Source organism: Muntiacus reevesi, chromosome 13 (assembly GCF_963930625.1).
Source record: "Muntiacus reevesi chromosome 13, mMunRee1.1, whole genome shotgun sequence".
In the NCBI taxonomy this organism is placed as follows: Eukaryota; Metazoa; Chordata; class Mammalia; order Artiodactyla; family Cervidae; genus Muntiacus; species Muntiacus reevesi.
Window position 1 is genome coordinate 8,204,980 of NC_089261.1, and position 18,501 is coordinate 8,223,480.

Here is an 18,501-nt window from a genome sequence, read left to right on the forward strand (position 1 = left end):
CCACCCAGCAGAGCCTCAGAAGCCAAGTAAATGGAAGATTTCTATATATTTTGTTTGTTTCAGAAAGCATTTTGACATGTCGGCTACAGCTCACATTGGAGGCTGGTCCCCAAAACTGTGTGTCAACTGCCAGCCAACATGGGGAAAGCTGGCAGACTTGGAAAAAGAGACAAGGAGGGGAGTAGGGGGGATCAATGGTGAAAGGGAAACAAGGGGAGCACAGAAAAGCGGCAAGGCGGAAACACACGGAGTCATGGAGAGGGGCGGAGGGAAGAGATGGGGAAGGCAGAGGAGGAAGCCAGAGACCAGGAGACTCAGAGGGACTGCAGTCTCAGTCCACCTTCCACTCGCCCCATCCCTCACACCAGCCAGAAAACGGGAACGCCATGGAGCAGGAAAGAAGCAGACACGTTAAATACAGAGCTCTGTCCACATGTAATTACAGATCTGTGTCTGCATGCTTACCTTGTCCTCCTTCCTCACCCCAACCCCCACCGAGTTCAAACCTGGCTTCTCCCCGACAGGCTTACCAGCTCCAGGCTCAGGAGTCAGGAGGAAGGGAGGGAGGAATTCTTTATCCGAACCACGTTTTGGTTTTTTAATAACTTAATTGAGATAAAAACCACAGACCACCAGTGCCTGGTGAAGCTACTCTCTGGAGGAGAATCTGTGAGGCCGGAGTTAATGCCATTAGGGGCTCAGATCAAAGGCTCCTGGAGCCAGCTTCAGGTGAGGGTTTAATCACAACCACGGAAAAGACAGCTCTGGGCCTTGCACATTTGATGAGAGGGCTGATGGATGAGAGACTCAAAAGCAGTTACAGGAGGCAGAGCGAGGGGCAGAAATGACATAGGAAGAAAGTTGATGCATTTCAGAGACTGGAAACTAGAGCTGCAGGGGAGGGCGAGCCTGTCACAATCTCCAGGGCATCTCAGTAACGCGAAACCACCTGCTCAAATTACACGCTGAAAAACACCCTCCTCTCTTGGCCTTAGGGCCCTCTTTTGAGAAATCTCCACGCCAGGAGAGTGAAGTGGAGGAAGAAAAGAATGTGCAGACTGAAGAGCAGAAGAAGAAAGTTGAGGCAGCGGTCCTAGGAAACTGGTACACCATGGAGGCCACAGAAGCAGAAACAAGGGAAGCCAGAGGCCAGGGACGCTGGTACAGACTGCCGGACTGCATGCCTATCATCTCGGACTTGTCTCGGTGGGTCTGGGAACATCTATGGCCGTACTGATCACCTCCACCACCTCTGAGAGACCCATCTTGCTCATTATTGAGGCAGTCCCTCTTTCAGTCCTTTGCCCTGGACCCACATGATATTCTACAGTAATTCTCTTCTCAGTTGTGGCTGAATGTACAATAAATCATCTCTTTTGCTGTCTTAGCTAAAGAAAAAAGAAAAAAAAGAAAACAACCTTCCTCTCCTAGCGGCATTATTCCTAAGAGCCAAAAACTGGAAACAACTGGCAGATGAGTGGATGAAGGAAACACGGCTCGGGGAAGCAGGGGCATATTATGGGGAAGAAGAAAGGAAGGCAGTGCCGATACACACGCAACAACATGGATGAACCCTGAAAACATCATGCTGAGAGACGCCAGATGCAAAAGACCACGTCACATGATACTGTCTATGTGGCGAGCTCAACACGGCCAAATCCATAGAGGCAGAAATTAGATGAGTGGTACTTAGGGGTTAGGGGCACAGTGAAGGTGGAGAGGGAGGGACTGCTCATGGGTGCTTCTTCCCCGCCCCCACCTTTGGCCAGGGAGGCAGGCGAAGGAAGGTATTTTATTTTGTTTTATTTATTTGTTGATCTTTTGGCCACGCCTTGCAGCATGTGGGACCTTGGTCCCTCAACCAGGGATCGAAGCCTTGCACCCTGCAGTGGAGGCACTGGAAGCACAGAGTCTTAACCCCTGGACCACCAGGGGAGTCCTGATGCAGTTTCTTTTTGGGATACTGAAAATGTTCCACGATGAGACTGTGCTGATGGTCACATAACTCTGTGAATACACCAAAACCCACTGAACTGGATAGGTGAAAGATACTGTATCAAATGTACCTCAACAGAGCTGTAAAACATTTGAAAAATTTTAAGTCACCATTAAAGAATTCCTTTTTTTCCCTTTCCTCCCAGAGATATGGAGTTTCTTTCTCTGGTCATCAGGACAGTTTAATTTTCTGCTTTTTGGTACAAACTCAGAAGCAAAGGAGAGGCTTTGTACAGATGGCAGTTAACCAAACACCACGAAAGCAACAAGAAGAGGCAATGGAGGATGAGATGAAAGCTAAATCTGTGCCCCCACCAAACCCCTATGCTCAGGGTGAAACCTTCCGTGTGGCTAAGGGCTCCCCTAAGTCGTCCTCAGAGCAGACGGGCCACTCCTGATCGGCTTCTCCAGAGCACGCCACCTGCCTTTTGCCCACTGCATTTAGTGGGTCATTACAGAAGGCAAATCTACAGCCTCATGTTGTTCAGTGGCTCAGTCATCTCCAGCTCTTTGTGACCCCATATGGACGGCAGCACGCCAGGCTTTCCTGTCCTTCACTATCTCCCAGAGTTTGCTCAAACCCACATCGATTGAGTCAGTGATGCCATCCAACCGTCTCATCCTCTGTCGTCCCCTTCTCCTCCTGCCCTCAATCTTTCCCAGCATCAGGGTCTCTTCCAATGAGCTGGCTCTTCACATCAGGTGGCCAAAGTATTGGAGTTTCAGCTTCAGCATCAGTCCTTCCAGTGAATATTCAGGGTTGATTTCCTTTAGGACTGACTGATTGGATCTCCTTGCAGTCCAAGGGACTCTCAAGGGTCTTCTCCAGCACCACAGTTCGAAAGCATCAATTCTTCAGCGCTCAGCCTTCTTTAAGTCCATCTCTCACATCCACACATGACTACTGGAAAAACCATAGCTTTGACTCTATAGACTTTTGATGGCAAAGTGATGTCTCCACTTTTTAATACACTGTCTAGGTTTGTCATAGCTATTCTTCCAAGGAACAAGTGTCTTTTAACTTCGTGGCTGCAGTCGCTGTCTGCAGTGATTTTGGAGCCCAAGAAAATGAAATCTGACACTTTCCACATTTTCCCCATCTATTTGCCATGAAGTGATAGAATACCATGATCTTAGTTTCTTGAATGTTGAGTTTTAAGCCAGCTTTTTCACTCTCTTCTTTCACCCTCATCAAGAGACTCTTTAGTTCCTCTTCATAGGTGGTCACTTTGTGACAGACAGTGGTTCACAAAAATCCAAAGACTTTCCATACCAGTTTCTGCTTTACTTGAATAAAGGAGGCCACTGTAACTCTTTCTTAAAAAAGAAAACAAATCTATCCAATTCTTACCGGGTGGCCTTCTACAGTACATTTTATAGTAATGGAGCCTTCAAAGAATTATCAGAATGTAATATCAGAACAAGTCACTTCATCAACCTGAGTCTCGCCTCCTGACCTATACACAGAAGGATGACCCAGGCCTATCAGAATATTCAGTCTCAAAGGGACAAGTCGGCCTGTGTCTGCACATCATAGGAGCAGAAACATGTGCAGAAGCAGAGTTCCAGGAAACTTCAGAAAGACTATAATTTCTTGGAATTTTAATAATTTCCTCTAGTATTACATTAATTTAAAAACTAAGACACAGTTTCCCTGCAAAGCTCCTCTGAACATTTGTGGGAGGCAAACAAGATGCAAAGAGAGGACAGATTCCTGGTCTCTTACATTCAGCTACACTGATTTTTTTCTAAAAACTCGAGCATAATCTGTTTATTACATCACTGTAAGTTACCAACAGAGCAAGTTAACAACAGAGCCAGCTGACAGGCCAAAGATGAATTCTATCATTGAGGACAAAGACTGTTCAGGAAACTTCTGGACGTGGGGAACTGATCTGGGGGAATGTAAAGCAGAAACACATGGTTGATAGCGCTCCTCCAACCCAGCCGACAGGCACCTTTGCACAAGCTGCTCGTCTTTCAGAAGGCAGGTGGGAAAAAAGGATCTCATTTCTTCACGGGCCTTGAAATTCCCACTAAAGCAATTCCCGTCTGGTCCCGGCTTCTCCAGGGCACTAGCGGCTGGGGGCCGCGGGGCACTCCTACAGAACCGCACGTCTGCACGGTCGAGGCCGTCAGCCAGGGGCGACGGGTCCGTGAACTCTGCGTACACAGCAGGAGCAGTCCTGGTGCCCTGCGAAGCAGAGGTTCCAAATAGAGCCGTAGGAATAAGGGCGACTGAGGGAGCTGACAGGAGTGAGCGGCAAGCAAAACCCATGGACCCTTGAGAACTGATCCAGTGAGCCAACCCCACGCTTTGGAAGCACATGGCCAACCACAGAGCGGGGTGAGGGTGATGAAGACACATGCCGACACCTGTGATCATGGAAAGTCAAGGTCAGTGAGAGAAGATGAGGACCTCAGGCACAGACCTGAACAGAAGATTTCTCTCTGGGTATCAAGAACCCGATCCTTGGACCTGGGGAATCTTCCACACTGCCTTAAAACCTACACCCAAACTTGTCTGTTCCCCAGTAGCTTATTTACAAGAGACATTACTACGGATATAAGAAGTCACTTAGGATCTTATTAATTACATGCCATTTCCTTCACCCCCAGCTTGAGCTGTAACACATACGACGGCATTGGGAGCTGCATTTACACTTTACTGTAGTATCACAACTAGAATTAACGGTCTGCCAAATGAACAGCCAGACTTACCAATTCTCTGATTAAAAATCTTGTCAAAGGTGATTTCGTGTCTCTCCTCAAGATACTTCTGCATCACACTCCGGATACTAGAAGAGAAGAGTGACATGTTTTTAACAATGCCAGTCTCCATCCCTAGAATGGAAAATACACGATGTCTTCATTCGAGGGTACTGGCTTGATTAACTCTATTCTGGTATTCACTGTACACTTTAAACATATATAATTTTGTCAGTTATACCTCAATAAAAAAAAATGCTCCCCTCAAAAGGATATTGGCTTGACAAAAGATGCCTGTTACTGACACCCACAACTGCATGAACAGCTGACTAAATTTAAAGCTCACACCTCTGGCTAGTACTCTCTCCTGCAACCCAGGGCCAACCTTACATGTCAAGTTTGCTGTTGTCTAGTCATTAAATCGTGTCCGACTCCTTTGTTACTGCATGGACTATAGCCCACCAGGCTCCTCTATCCATGGGATTTCCCAAGCAAGGTTACTGGACTGGGTTGCCATTTCTTTCTCCAGGAGATCTTCCCTACTTAATTAAAAAAATAATATAAGGAATCTGGGGAAGTTCTCCCTCAACACCACCACTTTCCAAAAATAATAAAGATGTGCGTGCACACACACATGACAAATTCTGCTAACCTATCAATGAGATTCTTTCTAAAGAAAAAACCAATGTTCCCTGGATAAATTAGTATCAAAAAATCACACTACTACACAGCAAGTATAAACCACAAGAAAATATAATTAGAAGATTTCACTTACACCAGAGTAAGAAACATCAAATGTCTTTAAATAAATCTTTCAAAATATGTGCAGGAATGTTACAGGCAAAATTACAAAGTTGTATTGACAGACAGTAAAGAAGTTTTTAATAAGTAGAAAGATACAGTATGATAAGGAACAGAAAGATTTAATATTGCAAAAACTCTAATCAGATTCATCTACAAAATCAATATAACTCCCGTCAATATTCCAGCAGGATTTTCCATAGAATATGGAAACAGATAAGCTTTTTATAAAGTGTATGCAAAAAAACACAGGCTCAAAAATAGCCAGGACATTTCTGAAGAAAGAGAATGATGATTAAAAGGCCCATTATGAAACTAAAATAGTCAAGACAGGATAAACAAACTGACCCGCACATGCGTGGAACTTTGATATGTAACTAAAGTGGCAAGGCAGGAAAATGGAGAAAGGAGCAATTCTTCAATAAGTGAAACTCCAAAGCTATTATCCAAATAGAAAAAGCAGAAATTAAATCTCTATCATCTACTGATGGGCAATAGTTTGGCATCATTTCCCCTCACCACCCTTTCTTTTGCTTTTTGAAACAAACTGAGGTAATTAAATGCATGTTTAAGTGTACCGTTAAATGAGTTTTTCACATACAATACTGTCCTAATCAAGATACCACATATTTATATTTTCCAAAAAGTGCTCTTTGCAATCTATCTCCCCAAATTCTAGGATCTGAGCACACTATTGATCTCCTCCTTTCTGTTTAATAAAGACAATTTGCTATAGTTCTAGAATTCTATATAGATAAAATAATGCACTATATTATCTTTTGTTTTTGCTTTCTTTCCCTCAGCATAAACAAGCTTCACCTGTATTGCTATGTGCATAAGTTTTTAGTTCCTTCTTATTGCCAAGAAGTGTGTTATTGTATGAATATTCTACCATTTGTTTATCTGTCCATCTGTTGATAGACGTTTGGGCTGTTTCCAGTTTGGGGCTATTATAAATAAAACTGCTTTAAACATTTGTGTACAAGTGTTCTCATGGGCATGTGTTTTCATTTTTCACGGGTAAATATCAAGAAGTGGAACTGTTGGTCATATGGTGAATTATACTGAACATCATGAGGCATTGTGAGAGACATTACAGAACCATATTCCGAACGAGGTGCAGGACTGATTTCTTTGGTAGATGGTCTGTGCTAAGAAATCTCTCACATCCTAATCTATTTTCCCTTAGAAATTTTAAAGTTTAGATTTTATGTTTAGGTGTAAGATCCATTTCATGTTATTTCTGTGTAAAATGCAAGGTAAGAACCAAGGTTCTTTTTCTCCTTCTAATAATTGCTCTGATATCATTTGTTGAAAAACCTATCCTTTCTCTACTGAATTTTCTTGGCATCTTTGTTGATTCAACACTAAATATGTGTTGGTCTATCTTTGGATTATTGTGCTACATTGATCTGTATGTCTATTCTTCACAAAAACACCACTGTATCTTGATTGTTTTAGGTTTAAAACACAAGCTGATACCAGGAGGCTTAGTTATCAAAGTGTTCTAACGTAGTTCTACTGCCTTTGTTTTTGTTTTTGTTTGTTTTTTGGCTATCCTGGGATCACTGCATTTAAGTTTTATAAGTCAACATGGAAATTTCTTCCCAGAAAAAGCTTACTGAGACTCTGACGGGGATTTTGTTGAAGTTATAGATCAATTTCAGAGAAATTAACCTCAAGATATTAAGTGTACTACACATAAATATATTTTTCCATTTATGTAAGCTTCTTTAATTTCTCTTAGCACTATTTCATACCTTTCAGCATAGTAGTCTTACTCTTTCTCTTATAATAGCTTTCTTTGGTTTTGGTATTAAGATAGTATGATTCATAAAATGAGATGGGAATTATTCCTTTTTATTTAATTGTTCTGAGAAAGCTGGTATAAAGACAGTATTAATTCTTCAAATGTTTGACAGAACTCATCAGTGAAGCCATCTGAGCTTGGAATTTTCTTTTTGGGAAGGTTTTAAATTACAAATTTCATTTCTTTCACAGATATAGGACCATACATATTTTCTATTTATTCTTGTGTTGGCAACTTTTATCTTTTAAAGAATGTGTCCCATTCACCCAAATTGTCAAATTACTAAGATTTGATCTTATTTCTTTGTTGTTCTTTCTTTGGCTTTGTTTCAGTTGCTGCAGGCGGGATCTTTAGATGAGGCATGTGAACTCCTAGTTGCAGCATGTGGAATCTAGTTCTCCAACCAGGGATTGAACCTGGGCCCCCTGCACTGGGAGCTTGGAGTCTTAGCCACTGAACCACCAGGAAAGCATCCCCCACCCTTTTTTTTAATTGTCCTTTTAATGTCTGTAAAAGCTCTTCAGTCATTCTTTATACTGTTAAAGTGTATGTTCTTTTTGTTTTCCTTTGATCATGCTAGCTAGACGTGTATCAATCATACTGATCTTTAGTTTTTGTTTCATTCATTTTCTTCTATTATTTACACTTTTTATATTTATTGATTTCCACTCTGTTATTTAAATGCTTATAATTTACTATGGGATTAAATTGCTATTTTTCCAATTTCTTAAAAAGTCAGATCAATGAATTCAAACATTTCTAATATAACCATTTAAAGTTATAAAATTTTCTCTATGCACTGATTTAACTGTATCTCACAGATACTAATACAGTCTGTTTTCATTTTCATTCAATTCAAATTACTGTCTAACTTCTCTTGGTATTTCTTTCTTGAACTATGAGTTATTTATAACTGAGTCGACTCATTTCCAGATATTTGGAGATTTCCGGATATCTTTCTGTTACTGAATTTTGCTTCAAAAACAGAAATTTTCATTCTGCTCTTCAAAAGACACTGGAGAAAATTAAAAGACAAAGCAGAGACAGAGAAAATGCTGGCAAATCATATTCTGACTGAGGAATTGTATTCAGCATACATAAAGGCTTTTCAAAGGTCAAGAATAACAAAACAACCTAATTTTAAAAAATGGGTAAATGATGTATACAGACACTTCACCAAAGAAGATAAGTGGATGGCAAATAAGCATATGAAGATATTCTCAACAGTGGTAGTCACTAGGAAAAGGCACACTAAACTCACAGTGAGATGTTACTACACACCTATAGACTAGCTAAAGCTAGAAAAGACTGACCATACCACATGCTGGCAAAGATGTGGAATAACTAGAATTCTCACACACAACTAGTGGGAAGGTTAAAAGGATATAACTAGGCAGTTTCTTAACAAGTTAAAACACAAACCACTATATAACCAACCCATCAATTCCACTTCTAGGTATTTATCCCAGAGAAATGAAAGCATATATCCATAAACAGACTTGTACATGAACGTTCTTAGCATTACTTGTGATGATCAAACACTGGAAACCCAAATGCCACCAATAGATGAGTAAGTATGAATGGATATCCATACTATGAAAGGATATTCAGCGATAGAAAGGAATCAATTATTGATATAACATACATGGATCTCAAAATAATTATTCTGAGTATAAGGAGCCAGGAGCCACGACATAAAAAAATAAAAAGAGTACATATTGTTTGATCACAGAGCGGCAGGAGCAAACTTCTAGAGATGATATACATAGCCCTACCCCCGCAAAAAAAAAGTATCTGGGGCTTCCCTGGTGGCTCAGTGGTAAAGAATCCAGCAGCCAGCGCAGGAGACACGGGTTTGATCCCTGACCCAGGGAGACGCCACAAGCTGCTGAGCAAAACCTGTGTGCCACAACTTTTGAGCCCGGGCTCTAGCGCCAGGGAGCTGCAACTACTGAGTCCGCACGCCCCAGAGCCTGTGCTCTGCAACAAGAGAGGCCGCCACAGCGAGAAGCCTGCGCACTGCAGCTAGGGAGCGCCTCCACTCTCTACCACCAGAGAGAAGCCAAAATAAATAAAATCACACACACACGGATCTGGTCTCTCTCCTGGTTCTCGGCACAGAGCTCCTAAAGCCTGCGGCATTCCCTGAGTGATAGGAATGTCTTATTCATTAGGAGTCCTTTTCAACCATACTTGAGTTTATGCTGATGAAGTGACTAAGAGGACTCTCTGGTGTGATTCTTTCTTGTGCATGTTTGAAATTTTCATTACAGAAAGTTCATTACTTATTTTTGCTTCACCCTGCACAGCATATGGGCACTTAGCTCCCTGGACCACAGGTTGAACCCACGTCCCTGTAGTGGAAGCATGGAGTCTTAATCACTGGACCACCATGGAAGTTCCGAGATAATTTAAAAATATCAAAATGGCCTTCAAATACCTCCTCATCAAAATAAGGCATAGATACTTACTATGTATAATACTATACCAACTGGAGGCGTAATGGTTTTTTTTTTTTTTTTAATATCAATTTGTTGGTAATATACCAGCCTTAGCTATCATAATCTACTGGGGTCTTGCTATAGAAATACAAAGGCTTCCCTAGTGGCCCAGATGGTAAAGAATCTGACTGCAATACAGGAGACCTGGGTTCAATCCCTGGGTCAGGAAGATCCCTTGGAGAAGGAAATAGCAACCCACTCCAGCAATAAATATTGTATCACATTTTAAAGAATTTTTCTATTACTAAAGTAGTTTAAGGACCAGATGTCTGCTCTCTCCTGGCCAAAGGACAGCTGCAGATACCCCTCCTTATTAAAACTCTCTATGTTCTATGTGAGGTTTACTTCTGTTTTATTCTGACGTTCAAAGCGAAATGCATCTAAACAAGTATTTTAATACTGTGTAACACATCACCTAAAAAAAGCAGTTATACATAAGGTAGTTGTGACGATTGAGCAAGCTGGCTTTGTTAGGAGCACCACCCAAATAAGAATTGTTAAAATTCTGACCATCAAGAAATCTAAAAGGCAGAATTTTCTTTTTAAGATAGGATGACTAAGCAGTTACCCTAAGATTCAATTCCCCTGAAGGAAAACTGCTTTCTTTCACACGTAATTACTAAACATTTTCCACTAGTTGTTCATTAAATACCGGAAATGGAGCAACATTATCCGAAACACAAGAAAGACTTTACCGCTAGATTTAAAACCACCAAACTGCCAGATACAGGGTCTGATGTGTGTGCCCAGTTGCTTTAGTCGTGTCCAACTCTTTGAGACCCCATGGACTGTAGCCCGCCAGACTTCTTTGTCCATGGGATTCTCCAGGCAAGAATACTGGAGTGGGTTGCCATTTCCTCCTCCAGGGGATCTTCCCGACCCAGGGATCGAACCCGGTTCTCCTGCACTGCAGGTGGAGTCTTCACCACTGAGGCACCGGGGAAGCCCCATAAACTCTGAAGGGGTCTTTAGAAGTACCTGGTAGAGCCGACTGTCAGCTCTTCCCAAGGTTCCTCAGTTCACCAGATCTTGGGCAAAAAGTCTTGCATATAACCCACACAGCAGTAATGCACATGAGATGATCTATATCCAGAAGATCACAAGCCAATTAAGTTAAATGTGAATTCCTTTGTGTTTTTTCCTCCCATATTTTGACAGTCCACATCCTGTTTTGAGATGCCTTTCTTCTGCAATATATTACCTGATGTTAAGTGACACTAAATATAACTGAATTTCACTGACCAAAAAGAAAAAAATCATATATAAAAGTCACACTTGAACAGATATAATTTGAAGGATGGACACATTTATGGGGTCAATCAAGTTTACCTAATTAAAGCTACCAAAACTTTGTGATCTAAACTGTTTCTTCAAATTAGTTATAATAATCATTTTAGAATCCATTTATCTGTTTCTCAAAATACTTTTGCATCAGCAATGATATAGAAGTAGCTTCATCCTAATGGTTATGTTGTAATCTATGTGAATAAGCATCAGAGAATAGGAAGACGGGGGCCAAGGAGGGTCCCTAGGAGGGTCGAGAGCATCTTCCTGGTTTCCAAGATTAATTTTTTATGGAATTATCTCATTTAAAAGATCCCAATGCACAGCAGCACTACTCACAATAGCCAAGACATGGACACAACCTAAACGTCCATCAACAGATGAATGGATAAGGAAGATGTGGTACGTACACATGATGGAACACTCCTCAGCCACAAAAAAGGAAACAGTGCCATTTGCAGACACATGGACCTAGAGACTATCACACTAAGTAAAGCAAGTCAGACAAAGACAAATATCACATGACACCACTTGTATGTGGAATTTAAAATATGACACAAATGGACTTACCTACCAAACAGAAACAGACTCACAGACACAAGCGAGCTGACTTATGGTTGCCAAGGGGGAGGGTGTTGGGGGTGGGGAGAATTGGGAGCTTGGGATTAGCAGATGCCAACTCTTATATATAGGATGGATAAACAAGGTCCTACTGTATAGCACAGGGAGCTATAGTCAATATCCTGTGATAAACCGTAATTGAAAAGAATATGAAAAAGAATGTATGTGTGTGTATATATATATGTATGTATAACTGATTCACATTGCCATACAGCAAAAATTAACACAACATTGTAAATCAACTATATTTCAATAAAATAAATAAATGAAAAGATCCTGAGGGTCTCACATCCTGCCCAGGGTCCACACTCCTCAGCACCTCACGGGGAGCATGTCCGAAGAGGCCCCAGGAGACCTCGTCAGTCACACCTTCCCTCTGACCGCACACAGGAGCCATGCAGGATTTCTTCACTGCTGAGTCATTCTGTAAATGCCATTCCCACTCTCCTCGCATGAAAGCCTTCTGCTCATCCTCCAGGACTCAGGTCGGGGTCACCGGCCTTCCCCAAGCCCTGCAGAGGCATGCCCTCTCAACTCCAATCTCCACTGTGTGTCGGGCGGCAAGGCTGTTTCATTCTCCACAACGTGCTTGTAAATATACACACCTCCACATCCATCCCCTGCTCATTTAATCACTAGTTCACTGAAAACAGGCAGGGTGTCCTTTCCACGAGCCAGGCACCATGCGTGACACTCAGAATGCAGAGTGAGTCCCACCTGGTCTCTGCCCTGAAGGGCGCCGTGTCTAGAAGGGTGAGCAGGGAGCCCCAGTGCAGTGTGACAATGCAGTGTCCCTAGGGCGTCAACAGGGACAATCACAGGGGGCTGCAGAGTCCAGGGCGGCACGGCTGAACTCCAGACCCTGGGGGGCCCCTGGCCAAGATGAGGTGACAGCGAAAGCAACGGGGCTACCTGTGCAGCATCTGATAAACCATGCCTGCACCGAATAACCGAAGGAAACGGACAAAGGGCAGCAGCAGGTAAGAAACACACACAGAGAGAAAAATGCCAGACAACACAGAGCCTCCACTTTTGGATTCACTTATTTTTCTAACTATGCAAGAATACCTAATTCACCACCCTTGAGATTAATGTTCAGCTCTTCAAAGTTTCTTTCTTTTTTTTTTTTTTTTTAAAGCAAACACTTCCTTTATAAGGACTGACAGATGACATGTTGTTTCTATAACTGGCAAAAATGCTGACTTGGACACAAACTGCTATGTTTCCCTGACCCCACTTCCCTAAGAGAATGTGAACCAGGCAAGAATATCAGTGACCAAGCACTCCCCAGGCAAACAGATCTACAAACTAAAATATTCTCCGTACAAGACCAACCAATGGAATTCATCGGCTACTTGTTTTCTAATTTGGCACATGATACCACTCGTCACATGAAAACTTCATCTGAGTCTTGTATTCATTTTCTCCTTGATCGTTTCCAGGTTTGGGGGTTTGCCTTGGACAGCCCTTTGTACTCCAGAATAATAAAAATATCTTCTCTCACATTTTTCTATCTTTAATAATTTTTATGATTATCTCATTAAACACTGGGGAACTTTTGTGTGTGTGTACAATGTGGACTTGATCCGACAATCAGCTATCACACACAATCCTCTCCCTAACAGACTCAAAATGCCACCTTTGCTCATAAGCCAAGTTCAAGTTCTGCTATAGAGATGAACATAAATACACATATACACACGATTCTGCAGGCTCTGCCATCGATGTGTCTGTGCCTGGAACAAGACCACGTGATTTTAATTCCTACAACATCTCATGTTTGCTAAAGCAGATCCCCATTATTCTACTGGTCATTTTTTCCCACTTATCTCTTCTAGATGAATCACATTTATCACATTCTTTAAAATTCTTATGCGGATCTGGATTGTGATAAGGTTAATTTGAAGAGAATTGACATCTTTTTAATACTGAGACTTCCAATCTAGAAATACCTTGTAACCCCCGGCCCCCGCTGCACCATTTATCCAGATTTGCTCTGACTTAAAAGTTTTGCTTTTCTTCATACTAGTCTTACTGGTAATTAGTTGGTGAGGTCTGGTTTGGAGCAACGCATTACAAAATATCTATTTTAAAGAAATTATTTTGACAAATTAATATTCATGTAATTTAAATATAGAAATTTGTTCAAGTAATCTCAGTGAGAGAGAATTACATTACAGAGTCTCATTAGGCATGGAGCATATGCTTCAAGGGTAGACCATCTTAAACAGCTCGGGCTGTCATTTTTTCCTGCTAAATGTAAACATCAGAACTATGATTTAATAGATATTCATGACTGAACGAGTTTCGCTGAAATCGTTTTGTCTTCAGTGAGTAAATGGGTAAATCACTTTCTAAAGTTTCATGTCTTAATATGCTTTCTCTCGTGGATATTTTTGCATCTTTTTTTCCCCCCTCATCCTCCAATGAGAAGTCTTCTGATTCAAAGGTTGTAAATTCATCCACAAGGACTTGGATTAGTCAGAACTCTGGTTGCAAATGAATTCACTACAACTCTACCCATGTCTTTGAAATCAGTGCCACGGAGCCTCTTCTTGAGTCATCTAATGCAGTTTTCAAAGAGCTCATCAGTCTGTTCTTTGAGATGCAGGACGTTTAGAATCTCCGTAGGGTGCGTCGTAGGAAGTTATATCCTAAGTCATCAGCGCTGGTTACACGTGATATTGGGACAACACGAGGCTATCACCAGCCCTATCCAAAGGCAATCATGATCCTCACACAGAGTCATCTACCCTTGTTTTTAAAAACTTCTGTAAAATTTTTCAAACGTGCAAGAGTACATACTGGTAGTGTGAAATCCCATGATCCATCAGTCAACACCGTGTGGACAGCTGTTAAGATTTTAGCTGGCTTCCATTCTCCCCCTCACTTTTCATGTTTTGTTTTGCTTTTTTAAGTATTTTAAAGCAAATCTCAGACTGCATATCATTTTACCTTTACTACTTCTGCCTGCATTTCTGAAAATCACAGAAACTTTCCTTCCATAAACATGGTCCATTGTCTCTTCCCAACCCCACCCTGGAAATCACAATAATTCCTGAATACCCATTTCCTAACTCAGATTTCCAGGATTCTCTCAGAGGTGTCTGCTGTAGAGCCAGGTTTGAAGTGCAGTGCAGTGCTCAGCCTTGTCTGACCTCATGAACTGTAGCCCACCAGGCTCCTCTGTCCATAGAATTTCCCAGGCAAGAACACTGAAGTGGGTTGCCACTTCCTACTCCAGGGGATCTTCCTGACCCAAGGATCGAACCCACATCTCTTGTGTCTCCTGCATTGGCAGGGAGATTCTTCAGCACTGCACCATGTGGGAAGCCCAGATGGGTTTGAATCAGGATCAAATCAAGATGTGCACATTCATTTGATTATTATCTCTTAATTCTATTGTACTCTCGATCACCCCTCCATCCCTACCAGTCACTTCTCATCTTCATGCCAGTGACTCACTGAGGAAACCAAGACGGCAGTCCTGAAGGATGGCCCCCACCCTGGATATGCTTGTTTGCTTCCTCATAAAATCACTCAATGTGTTCCTCTGTCTCCTCATTTCCTGTATGCTGCAAGTCAGCTCTGAAGACTTGGATATGTTCAGGTTCATCTTTGAGGGAAGGACCATTCACTACACAGTCTTCAGGTTGCCTCATATCAGGAGACACAGGGTTGGAGACGAGGATGTTTCCTCCCCACCTTTCTTGAGTTCTTTTGGCTGGTCTGATAATTAAATGGATGCAAGACAGAGTAACAGGAGGAAAAAAAAACAAATTTAATTCACATGTACAGAGGTCTCATAGCAATAGGATCTAAAGAAATGATCAAAGCTGTCAGTTTTTATACCTTTTAGACAAAGAAACAATACATTTGTGAGACCTGAAAGCAATTTGGGCTCAGGGTACTGAAAGAGCGAGGAAGAAACAAGGCTTGTCTACACGGCCTTCTCGGCCTGAGCGCTCCGTCTCAGGCGACAAGGGCTGTCTGTCTCCCTCAGTGCCAGGAGGGTACCTTTCACCTGCGAGATTTATTTCCTGCTCTCAGGGGCACGAAGGAGGGTCACAGTGTCTTTCTTACAGTGGTTGTTTCTTAAGTAATCTTAATTCAAAATAATCACTGTATCACTTTGGCCCATTTGGGGGTTGGCCTATCCTGAGCCCCAATATTAGTGAGGTGAAAATTCACTAATTGGTGAAAGTCTGACCTCTCCATTTAAAATTCTGAATCAACCTTTCATTTAATGGTTTTATACACTGATGATCTTTACTTAAATCTACTTTCAACAAAAGTTACAAAATGATGTTTTTTTTTCCTAATTCTATCATTCCTTCTGATTTTCTACAATTTCCTCTTGATTTGCTGCCAGTCCTCTGTAAAGATGAATCTCTTATGATCAGCTAGGAGTCTTTGTTGTTCAGTTGCTCAGTTATGTCTGACTCTTTGCAACCCCATGGACTACTGTAGCCCACCAGGCTCCTCTGTACATGCGATTTCTCAGGCAAGAATACTGCAGTGGGTTGCCATTTCCTTCTTCAGGGGATCTTCCCGACCCAGGGACTGAACCCACGTCTCCTACACTGACAGGCAGGTTCTTTACCAGTGAGCCACCAGGGAAGCCCCATCTCTACATACTGACAAGGAAGGGCTGAACACACATCACCAAGCTAAGGCGGCGAGCTCTAGATGGACTCGCTGAAGTGTCCCTGACAGAGCTCCATCCCCATGTGAGCTCAATGACCTTTCTGTGAAGGTTACATAGGCAACCTGTCCCATTAATTTTCTGTCATAATTTAGAAGGTACCACTAACAAGATTAATCAATGTAACATAAAAAAAAAAAAAAACTTAATGCATCTCAAGTACCTGACAAGTGTCTTCAAGCTGAGGATCCCCATTTACCTACTGACAGGCAGAGATGTGAATTTTAATTTTGCTTTTTGAAATAAGGGTGCATCAGAAATTAAGAAAATGTGTTTGGGGTTAAGAAAGTACCATGAACCCCTGACATGTAGCTATTCTCAATTTAAAAGTGTCATCACTAGTAACAAGTATCCTATTATTTAACATGAAATTTATGACATCTCATTTTTTCAGGAAATATGCATATACTTATGATTAACTCAACATCTCCGGTCAAAGTATATGTAACTACTGGAGCAGCACCTCATCAGATTCCAGCTGTTGACCTCCGGATTGAATGAAGACAACGAATCTCCAAACTATGTTAGTGAAGTCTGAAACTGACAATGTTCCTCTACCCAAACCCGAGAACCTTCTTTGTTTAGAAGATTCATTCAGGACGACCACAGAAGGTAGTCTGGGGGTGTCCATTAAAATGCACAGAATCTGAACTGAGGCTCAGCTGTACCATTTGCTACCAAGGTGACCTTGAGCCGTTACCCTCACTCTGAACCTGGACTTTCTCCTCAAACGGGGATGCTGAGTATCGTGGAGCTGTTTCCCAGAACGTGGAAATAAGGGAAAAAGCTTGCCCTTGGAGAATGAAAATTTTAAATCAAGGCATAACACAAAGGGCAGAGAAATGCCCAAAGTTCCTCAGCTGGCAAGCCGTAGCCGCGGCTTCAGCAACTGTGCTATGACTCCAGTGGAGACCTGGCACCAGTCAGAACAGGAAACGTGGAAGTGTAGACGGGGCGTCTCACCGTCAGGGGACTCACGGATTTCACACCCAGGGTAAAGCCCAGAGAAACGACCTGGTCCTGGCTCCTGCGGCTGCCAGGCCAGGGGCCAGGCCTTCTGAGCCCTCCGGCCACTGGCCTGTGCCACCTGCGTCTGCACCACGTCCACAGGGGTGGCCTTCCGAGGCGGACGCTTGGGTCACAGGGCCTTCGGGCAGCCGGGCTCCTTGAGAGCCAGTGCGGAATATCAATCTGACACTCCAGCTACAGTCGGGCTTGTGAGATGAATCGACCAGGTGAGTTCCTGCATTTGGGGGTGGGGGAGGGGGAGCCTCTAGCTCATCAGATTCCCCAAGGGGTCTTTAAATAAGAACCACCGGCCTCAAAGAAGAGAAGGCGTTAGTCGGACCTGACAGCTTATGGATGCGAACTTCACGTCAGGAGGCAGAGAGAGACTCTGATGACAGAATCCAGCTTCTGAGTCTGCGGGGGGAGACCACCCCGGGACCACAGGAAAGACCACGGTGTCCGGGGAGAGCACTAGCTGTCCCTCCAGACAGACAGAGTGCCCTCCTCAATGTCCCCACGCGGACATGTCCCAAGTAGTTGTCTTTTTCCTTTCTCAATTGTCTACCGACTACAGAGGACAACTTGAAAAACTAACAAGAAAGATCCAATCCATGTAAAACTGCAAAGCACTATACACAAGTACTAATACAGGTTTTTTTTTTAATCTAAATTCAAATCTCTTGCATAAAAGTGAAACAGATGAACAACAGATGTCATTGGGTTTAATAAGATAATGTGTTCAAACCTAACAGCCCAACAAGTAGATCTCCCATCAAGATCACTGTAATTAATTCTGATCTGGTTTACACCCTAGTTTTGGAGAATGTCTCTTAAGAGTGGAGGAAGAATTTTATCAGGTTAGGACCATTGAGGCCCCTCAAAACCAGAGTCTGGCTTTTTTTACTGTTCCGCCACCACCTACCCCATGCCAGAGGGTCGCGAGATACCCATAGGGCCAGAATGTTTACCTTAAAACTCTGACCTTACAGAAAGGAGTGTGTACCAGCTACTTCATCAGATCTTTCTGGTAGGACACAGCCAGAGAAAATAAGCTTCTCTTACAGAGT

At 42.5% G+C, this 18,501-nt stretch overlaps 1 protein-coding gene across 3 annotated transcripts in view; it reads right to left on the reverse strand.

The window, feature by feature from the left end:
• The window catches only part of GRK3 (G protein-coupled receptor kinase 3), a 116,673-nt gene that overhangs the window by 88,084 nt on the left and 10,088 nt on the right, over positions 1–18,501 (reverse strand). For all 3 annotated transcript variants that reach the window (XR_010658840.1, XM_065904308.1, XM_065904310.1), the window contains one exon: positions 4,717–4,793. Coding sequence is in view for 2 of the 3 variants with exons in the window: in XM_065904308.1 (XP_065760380.1) it covers positions 4,717–4,793 (77 nt within the window). In the remaining variant the exon portion in view is untranslated. The remainder of the gene's footprint in view (positions 1–4,716; positions 4,794–18,501) is intronic.